The 18,777-nt window shown below is 61.7% G+C and overlaps 1 protein-coding gene across 2 annotated transcripts; it reads right to left on the bottom strand.

Annotated features, from left to right (window-relative positions):
- Positions 1-10,476: 10,476 nt before the first annotated feature.
- On the bottom strand, positions 10,477-14,145 carry NPTX1 (neuronal pentraxin 1). 2 transcript variants are annotated; one of them, XM_048050377.2, is made up of 5 exons: positions 13,614-14,145; positions 13,303-13,507; positions 12,795-13,039; positions 12,506-12,685; positions 10,477-12,407 (listed from the first exon to the last, which is right to left on the bottom strand). In XM_048050377.2, exons 1-5 carry the CDS (start codon positions 14,067-14,069, stop codon positions 12,186-12,188), a joined length of 1,308 nt encoding a protein of 435 aa, XP_047906334.2. In that variant the 5' UTR covers positions 14,070-14,145; the 3' UTR covers positions 10,477-12,185. The 2 variants fall into 2 exon arrangements, with proteins under 2 accessions (XP_047906334.2, XP_047906333.2); XM_048050376.2 differs by having other exon boundaries at positions 13,303-13,510; positions 13,614-14,142.
- Between the last annotated feature and the right edge of the window lie 4,632 nt (positions 14,146-18,777).

The following is an 18,777-nucleotide window of genomic DNA, read 5'->3' as shown; positions in this document are numbered from 1 at the left end:
ATTCCAGCCTAAAGAGAAAAAAGGCCATTTTCCCGGGGCTGCTCAGGGTCAGGACTCCTGTGGTTGGTGTTCAATGCTGCTGAGCACTTTGCTTTTGCATAAATTCATCTTGCAGCTTTTGTTGCTCGTGTCTCACCTCCACCTCCGTCTCGGTGGTGTTCTGGGGACAAAGGACATTCAGCCTGTGTGGCACGTCTGTGCAGCGTCTGCTAGATCAGAGTACACCTGAGTCACCTCTGTAACCCAGGTGGGAAAAAGGGAGGAGGTAATGGGCCGGGCACCCCCAGGGCCTGCTCTGGGGAGCTCTGTTGGACGGGTCCCCAGGAGCGTTGAAAAGGGGGATTGGCAGCACTCAGTCTCTGACGGTTCTGGTCCCTGCACTTACCCCCCCCCCCCCCCCCCCCCCAAAAAAAACAAAAAAAACCCTGTGCTGATTCATGTGTTTTAAAGACACAAGCAGCTGAAGTTTTCAAACCTTGAGAAGGAGCGTACTGTCTCCTGGGAAGCCTCAAAGCCTTTTTCACATGGGAGTTTGTTACGTGGGTGGACAGAGACCGGGAAGGAAAGAAAAAGACACAGCGGAACTGTGCTCCTTTGATCCCTGTGCTGTGTGTAGGATCAGAGGGATCCCTGTGCCCAGCGGGGAGGGGTGAGAGGAATCATTTGGCTCTGTCTGACCCCAGCTTTGGCAGGGGGCAGAGGAGCAGCATCCGGGGGGCAATCCTTCCCAGCTGACGGGACGAGGGCACTGCTCTCGTGTTGCTCCCAGCACCGCAGATGCGATGCCACTTCAGTGCTACCGTCCGCCCATCTCGAGGGAGCGGCGTGGAGGCAGAGCTTCCCGGCGAGCGGCCCCGCGGTAGCGCTGATGCCAGCTTGAGAAACGAGTGGAACAACCGAGTGCCCTGGGAGCAGCCTGCCCTGCTGCCCCCGCCTCGCTTGGCCTCCGAACAACGCGTGAGGACGCCCAGAGCTGCCAGAGAGCTCCGCTGGCCCGGCCAAAATGCCTTTCACAGGTGGGGTGTGGAGGAGCTGGGGCCTGGCCATGGCTTGCCAATGGGCCTTACTGGATCCTCTTGTGAGGGAGGAGCACGAGCAGTGTAATTAGCAGCAGCAAAGCCAATCTGGCTTAACGAGAAAGCACTTGCTGCACACAGCTGCCTGCAGGCAGGGGCCTGGTGGGGTGGGAGCCCCCCACTGCCCCCCCCGGCCTGCGTCCGCAGGCTGCCAGCCAAAATCATTACTTGGAGGCAGCCCTGCAAACCCCTGCAACTGGGAGGGGTGGAGGTGTTAATTAGGGAGTTCTCTGGGGGAGGAACTGTCAGGGCCTTTCCCAGCTCTTCACACAAGCCCCCAGGCCTCTGCCAGCAGCAAGCGCTTTATCCATTTCTCCTTCCAGCCACGTGCGAAGCAGCAACTTCTACAAACCCCAGCAGCAAAACCTGGCAGGGATTTAGGCACACCTGACGTGCCAAGAGCCAGGGAACGGCTGTGCCTTAGATCGCAGGGGCCGGCCACCAAAGAAATCACTCTCTTGCCGCCGATCGCCATGGCCTGGTGTGGGGAGCAGCCTGCCCGTGCTGGGTACCACAGCAGCTGGGACCACCCCGGGCTCAGGCCCCGTTTGGGGTCACACCGCTCTGCCTGCAGGCTTGCTGGGGTGGGCCTGGTGCCCTCGGATCAGCTGTGCCACAGCCAGCATGGAGGGGTCTGCCCGGGAGCTGAACACGGCGCTGAGCGGGAGGGAGCCGCGGGGCGCCCTGAGGTGTCGCAGCCGCACGGGGCTCCCTCCGCGTGGACGGATGGCTCCTGAGCGCAGGTAACTTCCCTGAAATCCCACTGCTTTGGGTTGGAGTCATCTTCGTGGCCTTGGGGGCTGCCGTGGTGCGGAGGAGGCCTTGCGGACGTGGCGGAGCCGGGAGGCCCGCGGCTGAGGGCTCTGCTGGGTTGTGGGAGTCACCCGCGCTCTCTTAGCCGCTGGAACGTGGGGAGTCGGTTAAACAAATTGACTAATCCCTGTGTTTGGTGTCTACTTGAGGCTCTCTGAACACAATAAGGGATTAACTTGGTCTTTATCTAATTGGCTTATAAACCAGGGAAGGGAAAATCGCTTTGTAATGCATGAAACCTCCTCTTAATGGAAACTCAGAGAGCAGAGCTTGAGTGTCCTTGCTATGTAAACTCACACATATCTCTTCTTCTTTAACTCTCTGTTTGCTGAAAATTAGCTTTTTTTTTGGATACTAAGTACTTGTTCTTGAGTTCTCAGTGATCTCTTAGTGACTTGTTACAAAGCCTGGCCTTTTGTTATCTCCAAAGGTACTTTTCCCTTTAACGTTTGTATGTAACTGTCCATGAGTCTCCAAGCGGGTCCCGTTGCTTGGTGTTTTCTCGGTGCTGTCGGTGAGGAGGGCGTAGGGCTGGAGCTGCTAAATAGCCGCAGCCGGGCTGGCCGCGTGCCGCAAACCCCAGCGCTGGCTCTGCGGGCAGGGACATGGCTGTGCCGTCCCTCCTGGGCGGCGAGCAGGGACTGCGAGCTGGGGCAGAACTGGTCAGCGGGGCTGGTAACTGCATCCGTGGCAAAAACCTGGGGTGCGGGAGCAACGGGAGGAAGCGGAACGGAGGGAAATGGAAGGGGGAGGGAGGTGGAGGCCTCTCTAGACGTTGTGGGGAGGGTTCTGGACAAGGAGAAGGCTGCTGGGAGGGTTCTTTAGCTTCTCACTCCGTTGTACCAATAGGACGGTCTTTGCCTCTCTGCTGTGTGCCTGGAGCACAGATTAAGGTTTACCACCACTGATTAAATTGATCTGCCCCTCTGCTGCTTTACCACTGCTGGAGCAGCCCTGGAGCAGCGGCATCCTGCAGCCCAGCGTGGCCGCTCAGTGCCCTGCGCTGCCGGGCCATGGGGGCTCGCTTCTCTGACCCTCTGCTGTGCTCCCGGAGGGATGTGGCACCCAGACAGCTCCGTGCAGCCATTCCTGCTGGAGCTGCGATTCCTGCTGGAGCCGTGCTGAGGGTGTGGAGAGAGCCCAGTCCCCCTGCAGGAGGACGCGCCGCAGGGAGCGGAGGTGTGAGCAGGAAAGCCTCACGGAGCCGCCTGTTCCCGGGAACGCTTGGCTCTGCCTGGCCCGTTCCCCTCCCGTGCCGGGCACGTGGCCAGGTGGCTTCCCAAGCCGTGACGAGGGGAGCGGGCTCCGTGTCCCCCGCGGTCCCCAGCTGCTGCGCTGGCTCCTTCGGCTGGAAACTGAAGCTGGGGCCGTTCCTGGGCTTCACTGAGCAGGGGGAGGCAGGAGGGAGCTGCTCGCCCTGCTGAGGCTCCTGTTGGAGAGCCCTTTCTGGCTGGCGTCCTTACGCTCGCCACCAGGCACAGCCTGAGCGGGCGTAATTAAAGCTGAGCCACCCCACGCGGAGCCTCCTCCCCGCAGGCTTGGCTTCTGCGGGTCAGGCTCAGCCCTGCGCACGGTTAGAGGCAGCTCAAAGGCTGCTTTAGAGCTCTCCTGTGCAAAGTTGAGCTGAGCTAACTAAAGCAAACCCCTTCCCCTTCTGAACCTGGTGTTGGTTCAGAAGAACCCAGCGTTGGCTCCTTCCAGGTAGGAGCCTCTCACCTGCCTCCCAAGAGCTCTTACGGGCACTTGTTTTACAGCTTGCTTTGTCCCCTGGGGACATGAGGAGAGATGAAAGACTTGTGCCAGGCAGACGCTGGATGACTTGCTCTGCTACAGGGTCTTTGGATTTGTTTCCTTTGCGTTTTTTGTGGGCATCTACAGACTGGGAAGGAAGATCTCTCCTCATACGCAGCTTACCTGGGATCCCTTGGTAAGGGAGAGGGGGTGCTTCAGGATGCAGGTCTGTGTTTCTCCTCTGATTATCGAGGGAGCTGAGATGAGTAACTCAGCCGCAGATGTCTGAGGCTGGGTGAGATGAATTCCCACCTCCGTGTCTGGAGCTGGTGCTAGGCTGGATGCTGCCTGCGCTGCGGGGACTGAGCTCTGGTGACTCAAGGCTTGTACTCCAGAGCAGTGAGCACCGAGGACAGGGAAAGTGGATTTTAAGGATTTCCTCTCCCCCTCTCAGTTCTCATTCCTCTTCCCCTCTGACTTGTGCTGGCCAGGTAGATCTAGGAGGGGCGATTGCCTTCGTGCTCCCCAAAACCAGGGCCCAGCTATAAACTGGTAGCATCACCCCTGGCTTTATGTCAAGGCCATATTAACTAAAAGCAAATGAGTGGAATTTCCCTTGACATCCGAACTGATAGCAAACAAGGTAATTACGAGCTGCATCATGAGGGTGATGGAGCAGCTTGTGCAGGGCTTGGCGGCACGCGTCCGTCTTTCCTTTCTCGAGGCAGGGGCTGGTGTCCGAGCAGAGCCCCCCTGGGGGCGGCAGCGGGGGGGGGCCGGGGCCAGGATCCCACTGCCATCAGGGGCAGGGAGCAGGGGGTGGGCAAGCAGAAGGAGCGCGGGGCCTGTGCGTGGCCCCCCAGGTGCCGGCTCCCCTTTGTGCTCTGAGCGCGCCTGTCCCCTTCTGGAGGCCTGAGCAGCTCGCTTTAGGAATACAAGCTAAAGGCCGTACGATCAGCCTGTAAATAATTCCTGGTTTAGTTCCCAACACAAGGGCTCGATGCGGAATGTTTCCTTAGGAACATGCTTTTTCTTGCTTTTCTTGGACTCGCTGCTTGGCTTGTTGTACCTCTGCCTGCGAACCCCCAGCTGTTCGCCCTCCTCTGCTGCGTATGAGCCAGTGCACTGATTTGTATTGTTTTTTATGTTGTTTTCATTGAGCACTCCTGAGAGCCTCGTGCATGGGAGGCCCCCGGTGAGCGCGGGGACTTTGCCTCTCACCCCGCCTGGCGTGGGCAGCTCTGCCGGGGGGCGAGCATCTCCCGGCTGGTGATTTGACTGGAGCAGTTTCTCTTGCGTGGAACCAGCTCCTTCTGCGTGCCGGATCCGGGGATGTGATTAACCGGGGCAGCGGCACGTCTGGGGGGAGGGCTGCACGCCTGCCCCGCCACAGGCTCGGGAAGGAGATGAAAGGGAGGAGAGGTCGCGCCGTGAGCCAGCTCTGCTCCCGTGTCGCTGCTTGAAAGGGAAATGTCCGTCATCTTCGTGAAGAGCATTAATGCCAGCTAATAAAATATCAAACAAATTCTTTAGAGAGTGCTTAGGATCTGAAAGCCTGTGATAAATCCGGTAGCTTTGTAAGTTGCTCAAAATTACAGTGGGTAGCAATGCGATTAAAGCTCTCTGATTAACACACAAACCTTGTTTGTAATGAGCGGGGTTGGGAGGGTTTGGGGAATCCAGCTGGTGTGTAACGAGGTTTCTCCCACAAATTACTTGGATATCAATTAGTTTGCTGGGTAAATGTCACCTGGTTTCCCTCTGTTTGCGGTGAGCTGGCGTCCCATTAACCTGCCGTGCTGTGCCGTGGTGGGGCAGGGGTCGCCCCCGCAGCCGGGGGGCACCAGGTGCTGAAGCCCCCCCCCAGGCTGAGCCGTGAAGCTGTGCCCACAGCTGGCCGGAGCCGCCTCCTGCCTTCTGGCTGCAGGCAGATACGGTTTTATTTTGCTGGAAATAGCCCCCCCTTGCCCCCCGCCGTGTGGCTGGCTGCTCTCTTGCCTCCTTCTCTGGGATCTCCCGGGCGGTGTTTGGGCCCTGTCGCTGCAGTGCCTGGAGCGGGGGAAGCAGCCGAGGATGCCGAAGCTGCTCCCAAATCCCAGGAGCCGTGGGGTAGAAGAGGCCACAGCCGCAGCCACGGCGTGTGCAGGATGCTGACGCCCTTTCCAGCCTGCGGGAAGGGCCCTGGTTTTTGGGGGTGTGACAGCTCTGCCGGGTGGACGGGGGGCATGGATGTGGCTGCGAGCCAGCACAGCCCCGGGGGCTGGGGGACCTCTGCTCCCCCGCAGGGCATCCACCACAGCCGTGCCCCGGGGCAGTCGCGAGTTCCAGCAGCATCGGGGCTGCCCTGGGGACGTGCGGGGCTGGTGGGGGGCACGCGGCCCTGCTGGGGGGGGGCTGGCACCGGGGGCTCCTCTGGGCCCTGCACGCCTTGGCAGAGCTCACGACCGCTGACAGCGCCGACGTATGGGTGATGTGGGGCAGCAGAAGAGAGGAGCGGGAGTGCTGCCGAGTGCCAGGCGCGGCCCCCTCCAAACCTCGCATCGGCGCAGCTCGGGCGCGGGACGGTGCCGGGCTCGGCCAGCTCCGGGTGATGTCCTGGGGGGTGGCCAAGGGCTGCCCGCGCTCGGCTCTGCTCCCTGGGGGCTGCTAATTCCCGGCTTTCCTGAGCAGCGGCTGCCGGAGCCCTGCGCTTCTGCTCTTGCCTCTCGGGGTTGGGGGGGGAGGTAGAGGAGGTAAGGACAACGGGGACTCGGGGGCGCACCTGGCTGGGGGCGGCCCTGTGGCCGCACTGGCTTGCATAAGAGCCTTGCAGCAGAGCAGCCAGGATGATAAATGTTAAAATCTGCTGCAGGCGATCGCTGACCTGATTTCCAGTACCGCTGCGGATCCCGTCATCTGTTGCTGGCAGCCTGGGTGCAGATGGGCGCAGTCAGGAGAAGGGGGCGCAGGGACCCGTGCTGCTGGGGCTGGGGTCCCCAGGGGGGCGATGCGGGGGGCCAGGCATTGGGCTGAGCGCAGGGCACAGCCCCGGCCCCACTGCAGCCCGACCCTGCCTGGGGCCTGGGCTTGGTGCCCACAGGACTCTTGGGGTCCAGCTCCGCTCCCTGTGGATTTCTGATGAGCAGAAACCAAATGCTAATTACACAGCATAATTAGTGTGATGCTGCATCTATTTTTAATCAGCTGTGGAACACGTTCTTCCTTCCACTGCTCGTGGCTTCACTGGGGACCCTCCTGCGGCAGCCTGGCTGCTCTCCCCACGCCCTGTGTCTGAGCTGGGGCTGCCCCTCCTGGGGTCCCCACGCGAGGAGCTTCCCCCACACCCCTCGGTGCCGCCTGAGGCTTCTGCTGAGATCCCGGCCCCTCTGGAAGCCATCAGGGATGGACGGGAAGGGTGGAAGAAATTGGCTCAGCTCCGCCAAGGTGGCGTTCAGCGGCGGCTGGTAATGTCACAGGAGGGGAAGCCCAGGAAAAGGATGCAGAAATGTTCTGAGAAGGGGAGACGGCAGGGCCAGCCCCGCTTCCCCAGCAGCTCTGCGCCCCTGCTGGGGGTGGGAGGCTGGGTTCACTTCTTGGTGAAGGCTCGCTTCCGAGAGAGCTGTGGGGTGCAGAAAGCAAGGTGTGCTCCGAAAGGTTCAGCAGGGATGCAAAGTGCTGAGCACAGCAGGGGTGCACGTCCGCTGTAGCGGGGGGGGGTCCCAGTCCTGCTGGCGTGGCACCAGCAGGATCGTGGCACGTGTCAGTGATGTGCAATGGGGGGGGGGGGGGTTAGGGACCCCCGGGAGGGCAGAGCTCTCCTTCCGCAGCCAGCAGCAGGGGAGGCAGTGACTTGGGAAGGAAGGATCCAGAAACAGCCGGGCAGAGGGGCGCGAGGTGCCCGTGCGTGAGAGTGGTTTCCCTCCCATGTGAGCTGCCAGCGAGAAGTCGGATCAGAGCTGTAAATCCCAGCTGTGTCCTGCCCTTAAGAACTCTCCCTCGCCCCTGTCAATATTTCTGAGCCACCTCCCCGCGTCGCGGGGCCTGTCCTCACGCAGCCCAAGATCTCCATCTGCTCCGCTGCTCTAAAAGCCCCCTGGATTTAATGCACTCAGCGCTGGCGCGGGAAACGCTCTCCCTTATCCACGCTCTCCCCGTGGGTGCTGGGCTGGCTGTCACCAGCATCCCGGAGGCAGGGCTGGCTCCTGGTGCCATTAAACAGCTCCGTGCCCCAAAGCAGCAGCTTCCAGTTGCAGGGTGAGGCGTCAGGATCAGTGCGTCCATCCTATTGATGGGCCTGCGCTGCTCGTCTCGTCTCGCAGGATCCTCCCTGTCCGCTGCTGGCATTGCTGCAGCGGTGCTGGGGAGCACCACGATGTGCAGGATGCACCCGGAGCTGCTGAGCTGTGCCGGGGGGGGGCTGGGCAGGGGTGGCCGCGGCCACTGTGTCCCCATGGAGGGGGGGACAATGCCCACAGCTTTTTGTGGGGCACCGAGGCGATGAGCAGGGGTTGTCACCCCCCGATGTGGAAGCCTCTGCTCCGCCGGCGCTCGGTCCTTCGGCTCGGCTGAGCCCCCGCGGCCATCGCCCCTGCACCAGCCCCTCTCGCACACGCAGCCTCCCCGCCTGCCGCTGCCACCCGCCCTGCGAGCAAGGCGGCCCCGCTCCAGGCACAGCGATGGCAGGAAAGGGAGAAAAAAAAAAAAAGCCTGTTAGTGTAGGTTTTTTATTGCAGTTTGAACTGCGGTGCAGCACGCGCTCCAGCTGACAGCATCGCTCCCCTCTCCTGCAGGAGCGGGCGGGCGCTGGCGTTTCATCCCAGCTGCTGGAATGGCCGGGGGGTGACTGGGGGGTGACTGTCACCCCCCCACCATGTCCCTGCTCGGAGCTGGGGCAGGGCCGGGGGGCTGGCAGCGATGGAGAACAATGCCGGAGCTGCCGCCTGTTTGCCGAGTAAAAATAGCATTCGCCTTGCAGAGATGTAGGCTGCTCCCACTGCCACGAAACCGAGCAGCCTGTCCTCGGAGCAGCTGGTTCCCGGGGCGGGGGGAGAGGTTCGGTGTCTGCACCCACAGAGCTCCAGGAACCGGGGGGTCGGGGAGCGGCTGCTGGGGGGGCCGAGGGGAGGGGGGGGGGGGGGGCTTGTGGTTGCACCGCGCGGCTGTGAGGCTGTCGGGCTGCTGATCCGAATCGCTTCTACACCCGGTGGGATCTGAGGAACTGGGGGGGGGGGGGGAACCCTCGGTTGCACCGTTCTCAGCACCCCTTCTGTGTCCTCTGGCATCACTCCTCTGATTTAATTCCTGTGCCTGCGTTGATCCCCCTCCTGTCCACCTACGAGCCTTGGCTGAGGCTCCCTTGGCAGCCCATCTGTGCCTTCTTTTTAATCACCTGCGAGAGCGACTGGTGAGTGGCATGTTACGCTCTCAGCCTCTCCCCTGTGGGGCTCAGTAAATTGCCCTAAAACCGTTTTGATGGATCATTTTACCTTTAGCCCCAGGAGGATTCCTGAGGCTGACGGTCTCCTGCCAAGGGTACCGAGCGCCCGTAATTCCGCATCTGCTTCTGGCCCTGGCTGGAGGCGCAGGAAACGCGCTGGGCCTCCAGAAATGCCATCAGACCTGCGGCGCGGTTCGAGGCAGCCTCCCACTCCCTCACCCTTTACGTTGCTGGCTGTATTGAAACACTGAGGCACCCTTAAAAGGGCCCGGAGCAGCCCCGGGAGCCAGCGTGCCGAGGGAACGCAGGCTTTATGGCGGGCTGGCACCCGCTGGGGGAGGAGGGGAGCCACGGGGTGGCCTTGGCAGCGGGGGACACGGGGGGCCCAGGTGCACGGTCAGGGGAGTCAGCGGCAGAGGCTGCAACCGCCTGCAGGCACTGCTTGGGCAGATGCAGCCCTAAGGGCTGCGGGAGTCTCACCACGGCCGTGCCCTCGCCAGCCCCAGGGAGCCGGGACCGCGGCGTCCCCCTGGCCCCTCGTGCCCCGTGTCCGGGTCCCGGCTCGCTGCCTTCCCCGTCCCTTCCACGTGGTGACTGTCAGCATGTCGGGGTGTGATGCTGGGACGCTTCCCCCTCGCTGACGGGTCTGTTCCTGCCGTTAGAGCTCCACTCTAGAGCCAGCGGCATCCCCTGGGGCTGTGCCACCTCGTCCTTGCTCTTATGGGGCGAGGAAGGGAGCGCCGGTGTCCCCAGGGGCTGCCGGTGCCCGAGGCTGCAGCGCCATCCGTCTCCCCTTCCATCTGCAAGGGGCTGCGGGGGGATTACAGGCCGGGGGGGGGGGGGGGAATTGTTTCTGCCTGGTTATTAGGAGCACACGGCGGCTTTCCTACTTGTATCTTCCATGCTAAAAGCAACTCATCTGGCAAGCCTGTTGCGCAGCAGATGTGCAACAAGTGGGAATTCGAAGCAATCGCAGGAAATAATGCCGGCTGCCCCACACGGCCACGTCCCAGCCTCAGCGGCACGGGGGCAGCCGCCGCTGGGCTCTGCCCCGGCACCACCCCGCGCCCCAGGTGCCTTGTAGGGTCCCCCCCAGGGCCAGGGCCGCTGGCAGCGGGGGCCGCGGGAGCACTCGCTGCAGGACACGGCTGTCGCCTTCAGGGAGAGCCAGAGGGACTTTGGCTTCCAGCCCGAGTCTTCCAGAAATCAGGAAAAAAGAAAAAAAAACGCTGCTGTGCACGATGGTGCCGCACACAGCAGGGAAGGATGAGATCGGGTGGTGTGGGTGCTGCAGCCAGCCCCCCAGGCTCGGCCCGGCTCCGCAGCGGGCAGAAATCCCTGCGTACGCCAAAGTCTTCCCTGCAGAAGGATGGGACCTGCCCGGGGGTGCTGAGCGTGGGCTGCCCGGGCAGCTGACAGAGCACTTCAGAGAGCCCCCTGTCTTTCTTCACTCTTTATTGTGTAAAAATAAAGTCAACAATTCATGTAATCCCGGCAATAAAATGGAAAAAGCATGAGTATCAGTAGAAACAGTGCATTTTCAGAACTGCTGATGCGGACTGGATGCGTAGTATATCGTAACCCATTCAAAATCCAAAGGAGACAATAGCAAGTAATAGGAAATCTTACAGCTTTGGTTAGCAAAATAATGACAAATTGAGATACGCTTACTCTCTCCCCTACTATACACTATGTACACTGCGTTGGTATCACACCCTTTTTATTTTTTTTGGCAAATCAGACGCAAGCGGGACCGGGGCTTCAACCTTTTCGGCGGCCTCGTTCTTCTCAGCAGGTCGTGCTTGTCGCTTCGCTGACGGGAGCAGGTTCTTAAGAGGAACTCAAATTAACTCGAGGTGGTTTTTTAAAAAGAGCACAGTTAAAAGACGCTGCCCTGAGCCACAGTTTGTACCAAGGGGAACTCGATCTGGTGTGCGTGTCGCCGCGCGTGCCGCCCGTCCCGCGCCAGCCCCGTGCTCCTCACCAGCGTCAGCCTCGGCCCCGCGGGGCCCGTCCACGTCGCGCGTCGCCGATTTGCCGTCGCTGGAGGTGGTCGGGGCGGCTCTGGAGCCCTGTGTGAATTCTCGGCCTCAGCCTCCACTGCCCCCGGGGGGGGGGGTTCAGTGGGGGGGGGGCTGCGGGGTGATTTCTGCGATCTGTAGTACAAACCAGGAGTTTAGAAAAGGAAAACCATACAAAATGCATTTATTTCAAAATACGCTTCTTTATCTCTTTTTTTTTTTTTCTCTCCTGCAGAATCTCAAAGTACTTTTTCTCAGGGAGCACTGCTTAATTCTATATTCTTTTTTCTTCATAAAAATACCTTTTTTTTTATTATTGGTAATAAACTTCCTTTTACAGTAAGAGAAACAATATATTGTATTATCAAAAGCAGAAAGGCTTCAGACTTCTCAGTGGTAGCTAAACTTCCCGGGGACGGTAAAGGCTATTTTTTTTCACCAGCTATGGCGCGGAGGAGGCCTTGGGGGCTGCAGGCAGCGGCCGGGAGGACGTACCTGAGTGAGGCAGGTCGGGGAGCGAGGGGGCCGGGGGGGCCCCGCTCCTGCCCCGCGGCCCGGGGCTATGGCTGTGGTGCTGGGGAAGCGGTGCCAGCCGGGGGGGGGGCACAGGTTCTACCCCTCCCGGGGCAGGAAGGAGAATGGGGGGGGGGATCCTCGCCACCTCAGAGCCCCGGGCGCTGCCGAGCCCCAGCTCCAGGGGTGGCGAGGGGCCCCGGGGGGGAGCACGAGCGGGTTGGGGGGGCTGCAGTCCTCCACCGGCTCCGGAGTGCTGCTTCCCCCCCCCCCGGGGGGCTGCAGGGAGAGGTGCCCCGCTCCACCGCAGCCTTTAAGGCGACGATGCCCAGGGCTGGAGCGGGGCCGGGCGAAGCGGGGAGATGGACCCGGGGCGGGGGGGGGAGAGGGGAGCAGGACGGGGGCGCAGCCGCGCCAGGCCAAGGCACGCAGGCGTTGAAGGACGTTGGCAAGACAGAAACCAGACGGTCGTGGGGCTCCGGGGGCGGGCAGCCCCGTGGCTTCGTTCTCAGTTGTTTTTGCGCAAAAAAAAAAAAAAAAGAAAAAAAAAAAAGGAGGAAAACAAAAATAAATAAAAGAACCCAATGAGGAGGCTTCTCTCGCTTGTCCGTGGCCCTAGTTGAGCTGGCGACAGGCCTCGAAAGTCCACTTGGTGGCCCCGCCGTAGATGTCGATGTTGGCCTCGGCCCAGGCGATGACGTTTCCCGAAAGAGCCTTGCTGCTGCAGGTGGCCAGGCCGTACACCTCGCCGGGGCTCAGCTTGCGGTCCCACACGTTGAAGTGGGCCAGCTCCCCCACGAAGGCCTGCGTGGCGTCGAACCCGCCGCCCAGCGTGTCCTGCGGGGGTGGCGGCTGTCAGGGCTGGGGGGGAGACGGGGGGGGGGGGCACCCGGCAGGGCTCAGAGCCCCGCGCCCACCCCTCCGCCGGCCCTTACCTGCTCCTGGCCCAGCACCAGGACGCCCTGGGGCTTGATGGGGTGGTAGGGCGCCAGGTTCTCGCCGCTGCCCGTCTGCGTGCCGTCCTGGTAGGCCTCCCACACGCCGTCCCGCGTGGTCCAGGTGACGCAGATGTGGTGCCACTTGCCGTCGTTGATGACAAAGGGCAGCTTGGCCACCTACGGGTGGGGGTCAGGGCGGTGGCGGTCCCCCCTCCCCGCGATGCCTGCCACCCCCCCGCCCCAGCCAGTCCCCCCGTGCTGTACCCCCCCCCCCCCGGTGCCGTACCTTGTCATTGATGAGGATCTCCATGGGGTTGTTGCCCCACTCGATGAGCACCAGCTCGTTGGCCTGCCCGGGCACGGCGTAGGAGAAGGGGGTGCCCATGCCGGGGGAGGCGCTGGACTTGATCCACATGCAGACGCTGAAGGCGTACATCTCGGGCAGGCTCTTCTTCACCTTGGCGTACATGTAGTTGGTGCGCAGCGGGAAGGTGAGCTGGAACCTGTCCGGGGGCCGGTTGTCCTTCTGGCCTGCGGGGCGGAGGCGCGCTGGGACCCCCTGCCACCCGCCGAGGGGGGGGGGATTCTGCCCCCCTCCCCACCCCGTTATGCAACGGGCCTTGAGACGGCAGTGAGGAGCAAATCCCTCCGGCGCGGCTCCGCTCGGGCCCTAATCCCCGGCACGGCAGCGCCCGCGGCACCCCCGGCTCCTGCCGCCGGGCACCGGGTGGGCACCGGGCGGGCACCGGGGGCGTCCCGCGGCCGGGGGCTCGGGGCGGAGGAGCGGCCGGTACCTTTCTCCAGGTCGCTGATGCGTTGGTGCAGCGACGTGAGGGTGCTCTCGATCTTGCCCCGCTCCTCGGACTCGTTCTTGGGGTTGAACTTGCCTTCCTCCAGGCTGTTCACCCGGGACAGGACCTGCTTCTCCAGGTCGTCGATTTTGTTCTGCAGTATGTCCTTCAGGTTGGTGGTCTGGCCGGAGGAGTTCATCCTGCTGAACTGCTGCGAGGAGCGAGGAGGGGCGCGGGGCCGTTAGCGCCGCACTTACCGCCCGGCTCCGCGCCCCGGGGGTGTCCGGCGGGCCGGGCCGGGCCGGGCCGCGTACCTCCAGGTTCTCCAGGCGGGTCTTGAGGGACTGCAGGGTCTGCCCCAGCTGGCTCAGGGTCTCCGCGGCCGGCGCCCGGGACAGGTCCCCCATGGTGTTCTTGGCGAAGCCGGGCTGCCTCCTGCCGGCCCCGCCGCCCTTGGGCTCGCCGGGCGGCGCCTCCAGCACGCTCTGGCTCTCGCACCTGCCCAGCTTGGCCGTCAGCTCGCGGATCGTCTCCTTCTGGTTCATGATGGTCTCCTTCTGCTGCAGCACCGTCTCCCGCAGCTGCAGCACCGTGCTCTTCAGCTCCTCGGCCGAGCCGGAGCCCTGCGCGGTGGCGGCGCACACGTCCCCGTCCAGCGGCACCGAGGTGCAGACGAAGCGGCTCTGCCCGAAGCCCTGCGCGCGGCCGCGCGGCGCCAGCAGCAGCAGCGCCAGCAGCAGCGGGAGCCCGGCGGGCAGCGCCGCGGCCATGGCGGGGCCGGGTGCGGGGCTGCTGCGGGGCCGGCTCCGCCGCTCTCCGCCGGGCCCACTGCGGCACGCGGCCGCTCTTATAGCGCCCGGGCGGGGCCGCGCGCCCTGACGTCACGGCGCGTGGAATCCCGGCCGCGCGGCGGGGGGGGTCCCGCGGGGGTGGGCGGGAGCGGGAGCGGGAGCGGGAGCGTGCGGGGGCGCGCCGCGGGGCAGCACGGAGGGGCCGCGGCGGGCACCTGCGGGGGTGCGGGGGGGGGCGTGCGGGGGGCGCCCGGGCCGCGGCTGCGTGTCCGTGGGCGACCGCCCGTGCTCCGGGGGTGCCCGGTTGCCGCCCGGGGGTGCCCGGCTGCCGCCCGTCCCCGCGAGCAGCGCGGCCGGGGTCGGGGCTGCCGGGCGCGGCGTTTCCCCGGGCTGCCGCCGGGGGGGCTCCGCGGGCTCGCCGGGTCCGTGGCGAGGCGGCGCGGGGGGGGGGGGGGGGGGCGCGGACCTCGGGGCCGCCGTGGGGAGCGGCACGGTCCCGGCCCCGCTGCCCGCGGCGCGGCGAAGCGGCCCCTCGCCGCCCCGGCCCCCCGCCTCCCCCCCCGGTGCCGGGCAGGCCCCCGCTGGGGGCTCGGGGGGCAGAAGGGCGCCGGGCGAGGTCGGGGCACCGCGACCCCCCCCCGCCCCGGCCCTGGGAAGGAGGCGCAGCGAGGTGCTGGAGCCGCGGCGCTGCTGTGGGCGAGGGAAGGCGATCGCTTCTCTTCGTTTTAAGCAGGGAAAAAAAACCAAAAACCCTCCCCAGGTGGCGTTTGGATCCGTGCTTCCAGCGGCCAGCGGCACCGCCGCCTTCCTCACCTCCAGCAACCGGTCCTCGTCAGCGCGAGGTTCGCCCCCGCGGCTGGGCCCCGGAGCCTTCCCTTGGCCCCCCCCGGCCCCGGCCCCAGCCCCAGCCCCAGCCCCAGCCCCGGGCCTCTCCCACCCGCTGGTTTTAGCCGTGCCTCCGCTCTGTGGTGCTGCAGGTGCTGGGGAGCACCCGAGCTGCTGCTGCTGCACCGCCGGTGGTTTCGGACCTCCCAGCCCGGGTCACCGCCTGCCCCACCGCCCCTGCACTGCAGCAGCCCGCGGGGCCGGAGTATTTACGTAACGCCAAGTCCTCCCGCGAAATGTGAAGCAATTAATTTATTGGCGAGGTGGGTCAGTAACACACAAGGTCTGTCTTTCCGGCCGTGGAGCTGCAGCGGAGCCCCTTCGCGGCCCTTTCCCCTCTTCTCCCCGCCCTGGAGCGCAGACCCGAGGAGCGCTCCGCAGGAGCTGGCGCACGCGGGCACCGCTCGCGGCCCGGTGACTCAGTTTGGTGCCTTTTCTGTTGCAAGCGTTTACCTAGCCCCGAGAGTTTTATGACACACCACCGTGGCACAAAGCGCTGCCTTCTCGCAGGCTTTCTCAGCTGCCCTGGGGAGGCGAGTTCCTCATCCAGCAGCACTCTGCAGGTTACAGCTAAAGCAGCGTTGCATGGCCAAACCCAGAGGCTTGAGGCTGTTGGGCACAGCGGAAAGCGTACGGCAAAGCTGTCAGATCCCCCCCTCTGCCTCGGTTGGGCACGACCCCTGATGCCCAGCCCGGGGAACTGGGCGCAGCACCGGGACAAAGTGGCCACGAAGCCTGGGAAGGTGGCAGCGGTTCTGCAGTGCCCGCGCTGGGCTCCTGGGGCGCTTTCGTTGTCCTCTTCCATCAAAACTGTCCCGACGCTTACGTGGTTATGTGGGCTGTGGGGTCACAGAGCCTCGTCGTCCTTCCTGAGGCTTCTGCTCCTGACCTGGTCCTGCCCCTGCTCAACAGTTCAGGGCCGAAAAGCCCTGGAGGAGCTCACCGCCGGTGCCGTGTGCTTTGTTTCAGGACCTGCTGGGGAGAAGTCTGCGTTTCCCCCCGGGTTCTTCACTTCTGGCTTTATCGCACTGGTTACTTTTCCTCTTCTTTGCTCTCTGCGCCATACAGCATTTGGCTGCAACAAGACTGGAGCAGAGGCGAGTGAAGGAGGGGGACAGGCAGGGGAGGTTTTCTGGGCCGCTCTCCCTTTCTGTGCTGTTTTGTTGTTTTTTTTTTTTTTTTTCCTTGGAATAGGGGATGCTGTGGAAAAGGCTGAAAAGACTGCAGGTCTAATTCTTCTGCCACAGGCAGGAATGCAAACTAAAAATAATGTTACTGCAGGCAATGCGATTACACCAGTGTAAAACTGGTCTTAGAGGCAGCTGAATTGGTACCCACTGCTGTTAACATCTGCATGGTATTGACAAAGCTGTTCGTGTCACTGAACCAATTTAACTGGGAATCTTTTGTCATCCACAGTACATTATGCTGAGATGAGACCAAGGTGACAGGTGCAGTAAAATAAACACTCCGATACTATGGTGATGGAGGCCGTATAAATACCTAGATAGGAAAAAACAACAAAGCTGCACTACAATAGATAAGCAAAATAACCCCCGTGTCTCCTAATGTGAGGAAAGGACGAGAAAATATGATCAAGATTTCAGCTTTTCCAGAATCACTGAATCATGCAGTAGGATCTGTTATTGCTTTTGCAGATTTAGGAGCTGTATGGGTATAATGGAATAATGGAGCCCCTATTATTTTTAACTCTTTTCTCGCCTCTTCCGAAGCGTTCTCTGTAGCTGGCTGATTTATTGCTCTGTAGATGAAAAGAGCTGAGCGCAGCTATCAGGGACCCTTGGAGATGATTTAGTTCTGAACAGGAGCCAGCAGGCGCATTTGTATTCATGATGGACACGTATAATTTTGGGTGGCCCAGGGTGCTCCCCCCAGGGACCAGAAGCCCTGGCTCTCCGGTGCCCTTGGCCAGTTGTCCAGTGCAGAGGTGCAGTCCGTAAATATTCCGTCTGTCCAAAGCTAACCTTTGTGTAAGCACAGCAGAGCTACAAATGCGTAAAGGACATTTTTAAAGTGGACAAATCTCTTTAATCCCAGGAGCCGGAGCCCTGGGGAGCAGGGAGTGGAAGCTTTCTCTCCTGTTTTGAAGCCTGCTGTACACAAACCATTCTCCTGTGGGGAACGCTGATTCCGCAGTTAAGTCTCCTCTGTGCAGTGGGAGCAATATGATCCATTATGGGATGGAAACAGCTTTGCAATGGGAAACAGTAATGGGTAGACTTCACCGGGCGAGAAACCCAGCTCCTCCTGTTTGTGCCTGCAGGTGCTGGGCAGCCGAGCCGCTGGCTGTGCCTCCGAGGGCCCCGGGGCCACCCCCTGCAGCCCCACTCCTGGCTGCACCCCCAGCCCCGGCGTGCTTAGGGCAGGACACAGCAGTGGAGTGAGGCTGTTTTTTAATATCAGGGCTTGTTTTTTTGGGGGGCGGGGCACAGCAAGGACAGGACCTCTGGTCACACGACAGCACCGCTGTCCGCGTGGGTGCCGCGGGAGCAGGGTGCTTCCCAAAGCCCTTCGCCTTGTGCAGCCAGACGAGACGCCTGAAATGAGCACGCACCTCTGAGCTGCTCCGTGGTTAAGTCTGGAGAATATATGCAAAATTTTTCCTTTTTCTAATGCCTTCAAAAATTTACAGATCTCATTAGAACAGCCTGAGCATGGTGTGTAGCTAGTGCAAACGCGCTGTTTGTGAGGCAGAGTATTCCCTCCTGTAGCAGACAAACACTTTGGACTGGAGTTCTGAAATTTGCTGCATTTTGCTGCAGTCTTTCTTTGCAGATCTCTCCCTCTCTGTTTCTCTCCCTCTCTCACTCACACATTCGATCTCTCTCCTTTTTTCCTTCCCTTTCTTTTGTTCTTCCCATCTCAAAAGTCAGTTTCCTTCTAAATTGCCTGACATTTACAGCCAGCGAGAATGAAAAGTGTGTTCTCCATACTAGTATGTCTCAGTGATGCTATAGAGACATAGGTCCTTTCATTGCAAATAATTAATTTAGCTATATATTGCATAACATCCTAAAAAGCTTTCTAGGGCAATCTCATGCTAGCTGGATGCACAGCTCCTATCAATATTACATTACATTTGGGTACAACAGTTATGAAGTTTCATTAAAAATTTAATTTGTGGTTTAAAACTGCAGCATTCCCTTAAAAGTGTAGCAGAGAAACCATTTTGGCTGCTTGAGGACTGATCTTGCATTAGCCAAAATTGCAGGGAGAGCTGCAGAAGGGGCTCGGGTTCCGGGTGATGCTCCCTGCGCAGGACGCGACGGGCTGGAAGAGGAGCAGTGCTCACACTTGGCGTCTGCCAATACCGGGCTCCTGCTGGGCTCCTGCCAGCTGCGAGAGGCTTCTTTGGAGAGCAGAACTGAGCATTAAGCTGTGCCTCTGGTTAGCAGCCACAAATGAGACAAAAAGGGGCCAGGTTCCCAGGTTCTCTGCTCTCACGGCACCCCATTTACCGATCCGGGGTCTGGTTCGTGCAGGAGGAAGGCGGTAACGCCCGAGGAGCGCGGTCAGAAACGCGTGCTGTGCCCCGGGGCTCTAGGACAGGAGCTGGTCTGCGTCTTGTGCAGGCTGCCGGGGAATTAGCTGGGAGCCCGGGAGTCCCTAAGGAGAGGATGCCGATGCCTTTGCAGAGATCACAGAGAGCCTTCTCCACCGCCTTGTGCTGGCGCAAATTAAAAATCTCTTTACCGTCAGCGGAGCTGTCCTGCAGCAGGAACTGGGGGACGGGAGGAGGACTAGGGCCCGGCATCGTGTTTTGTTAATGAAGTTTTGTTGC

This window comes from Anser cygnoides, chromosome 19 (genome assembly GCF_040182565.1).
Source record: "Anser cygnoides isolate HZ-2024a breed goose chromosome 19, Taihu_goose_T2T_genome, whole genome shotgun sequence".
Taxonomy (NCBI): Eukaryota; Metazoa; Chordata; class Aves; order Anseriformes; family Anatidae; genus Anser; species Anser cygnoides.
The sequence above is the reverse complement of the archived record's forward strand: the minus strand, read 5'-3'. Positions and strand labels throughout refer to the sequence as shown.

Excerpts from the sequence above, each read along its gene's own strand:
- NPTX1 (XM_048050376.2), bottom strand. The coding sequence starts at position 14,069 with ATGGCCGCGGCGCTGCCCGCCGGGCTCCCGCTGCTGCTGGCGCTGCTG. Across the intron at positions 13,511-13,613 it reads CCCGCCTGGAGAACCTGGAG|CAGTTCAGCAGGATGAACTC; the intron begins GTACGCGGCCCG and ends CGCTCCTCGCAG. Across the intron at positions 13,040-13,302 it reads CATCAGCGACCTGGAGAAAG|GCCAGAAGGACAACCGGCCC; the intron begins GTACCGGCCGCT and ends TCCGCCCCGCAG.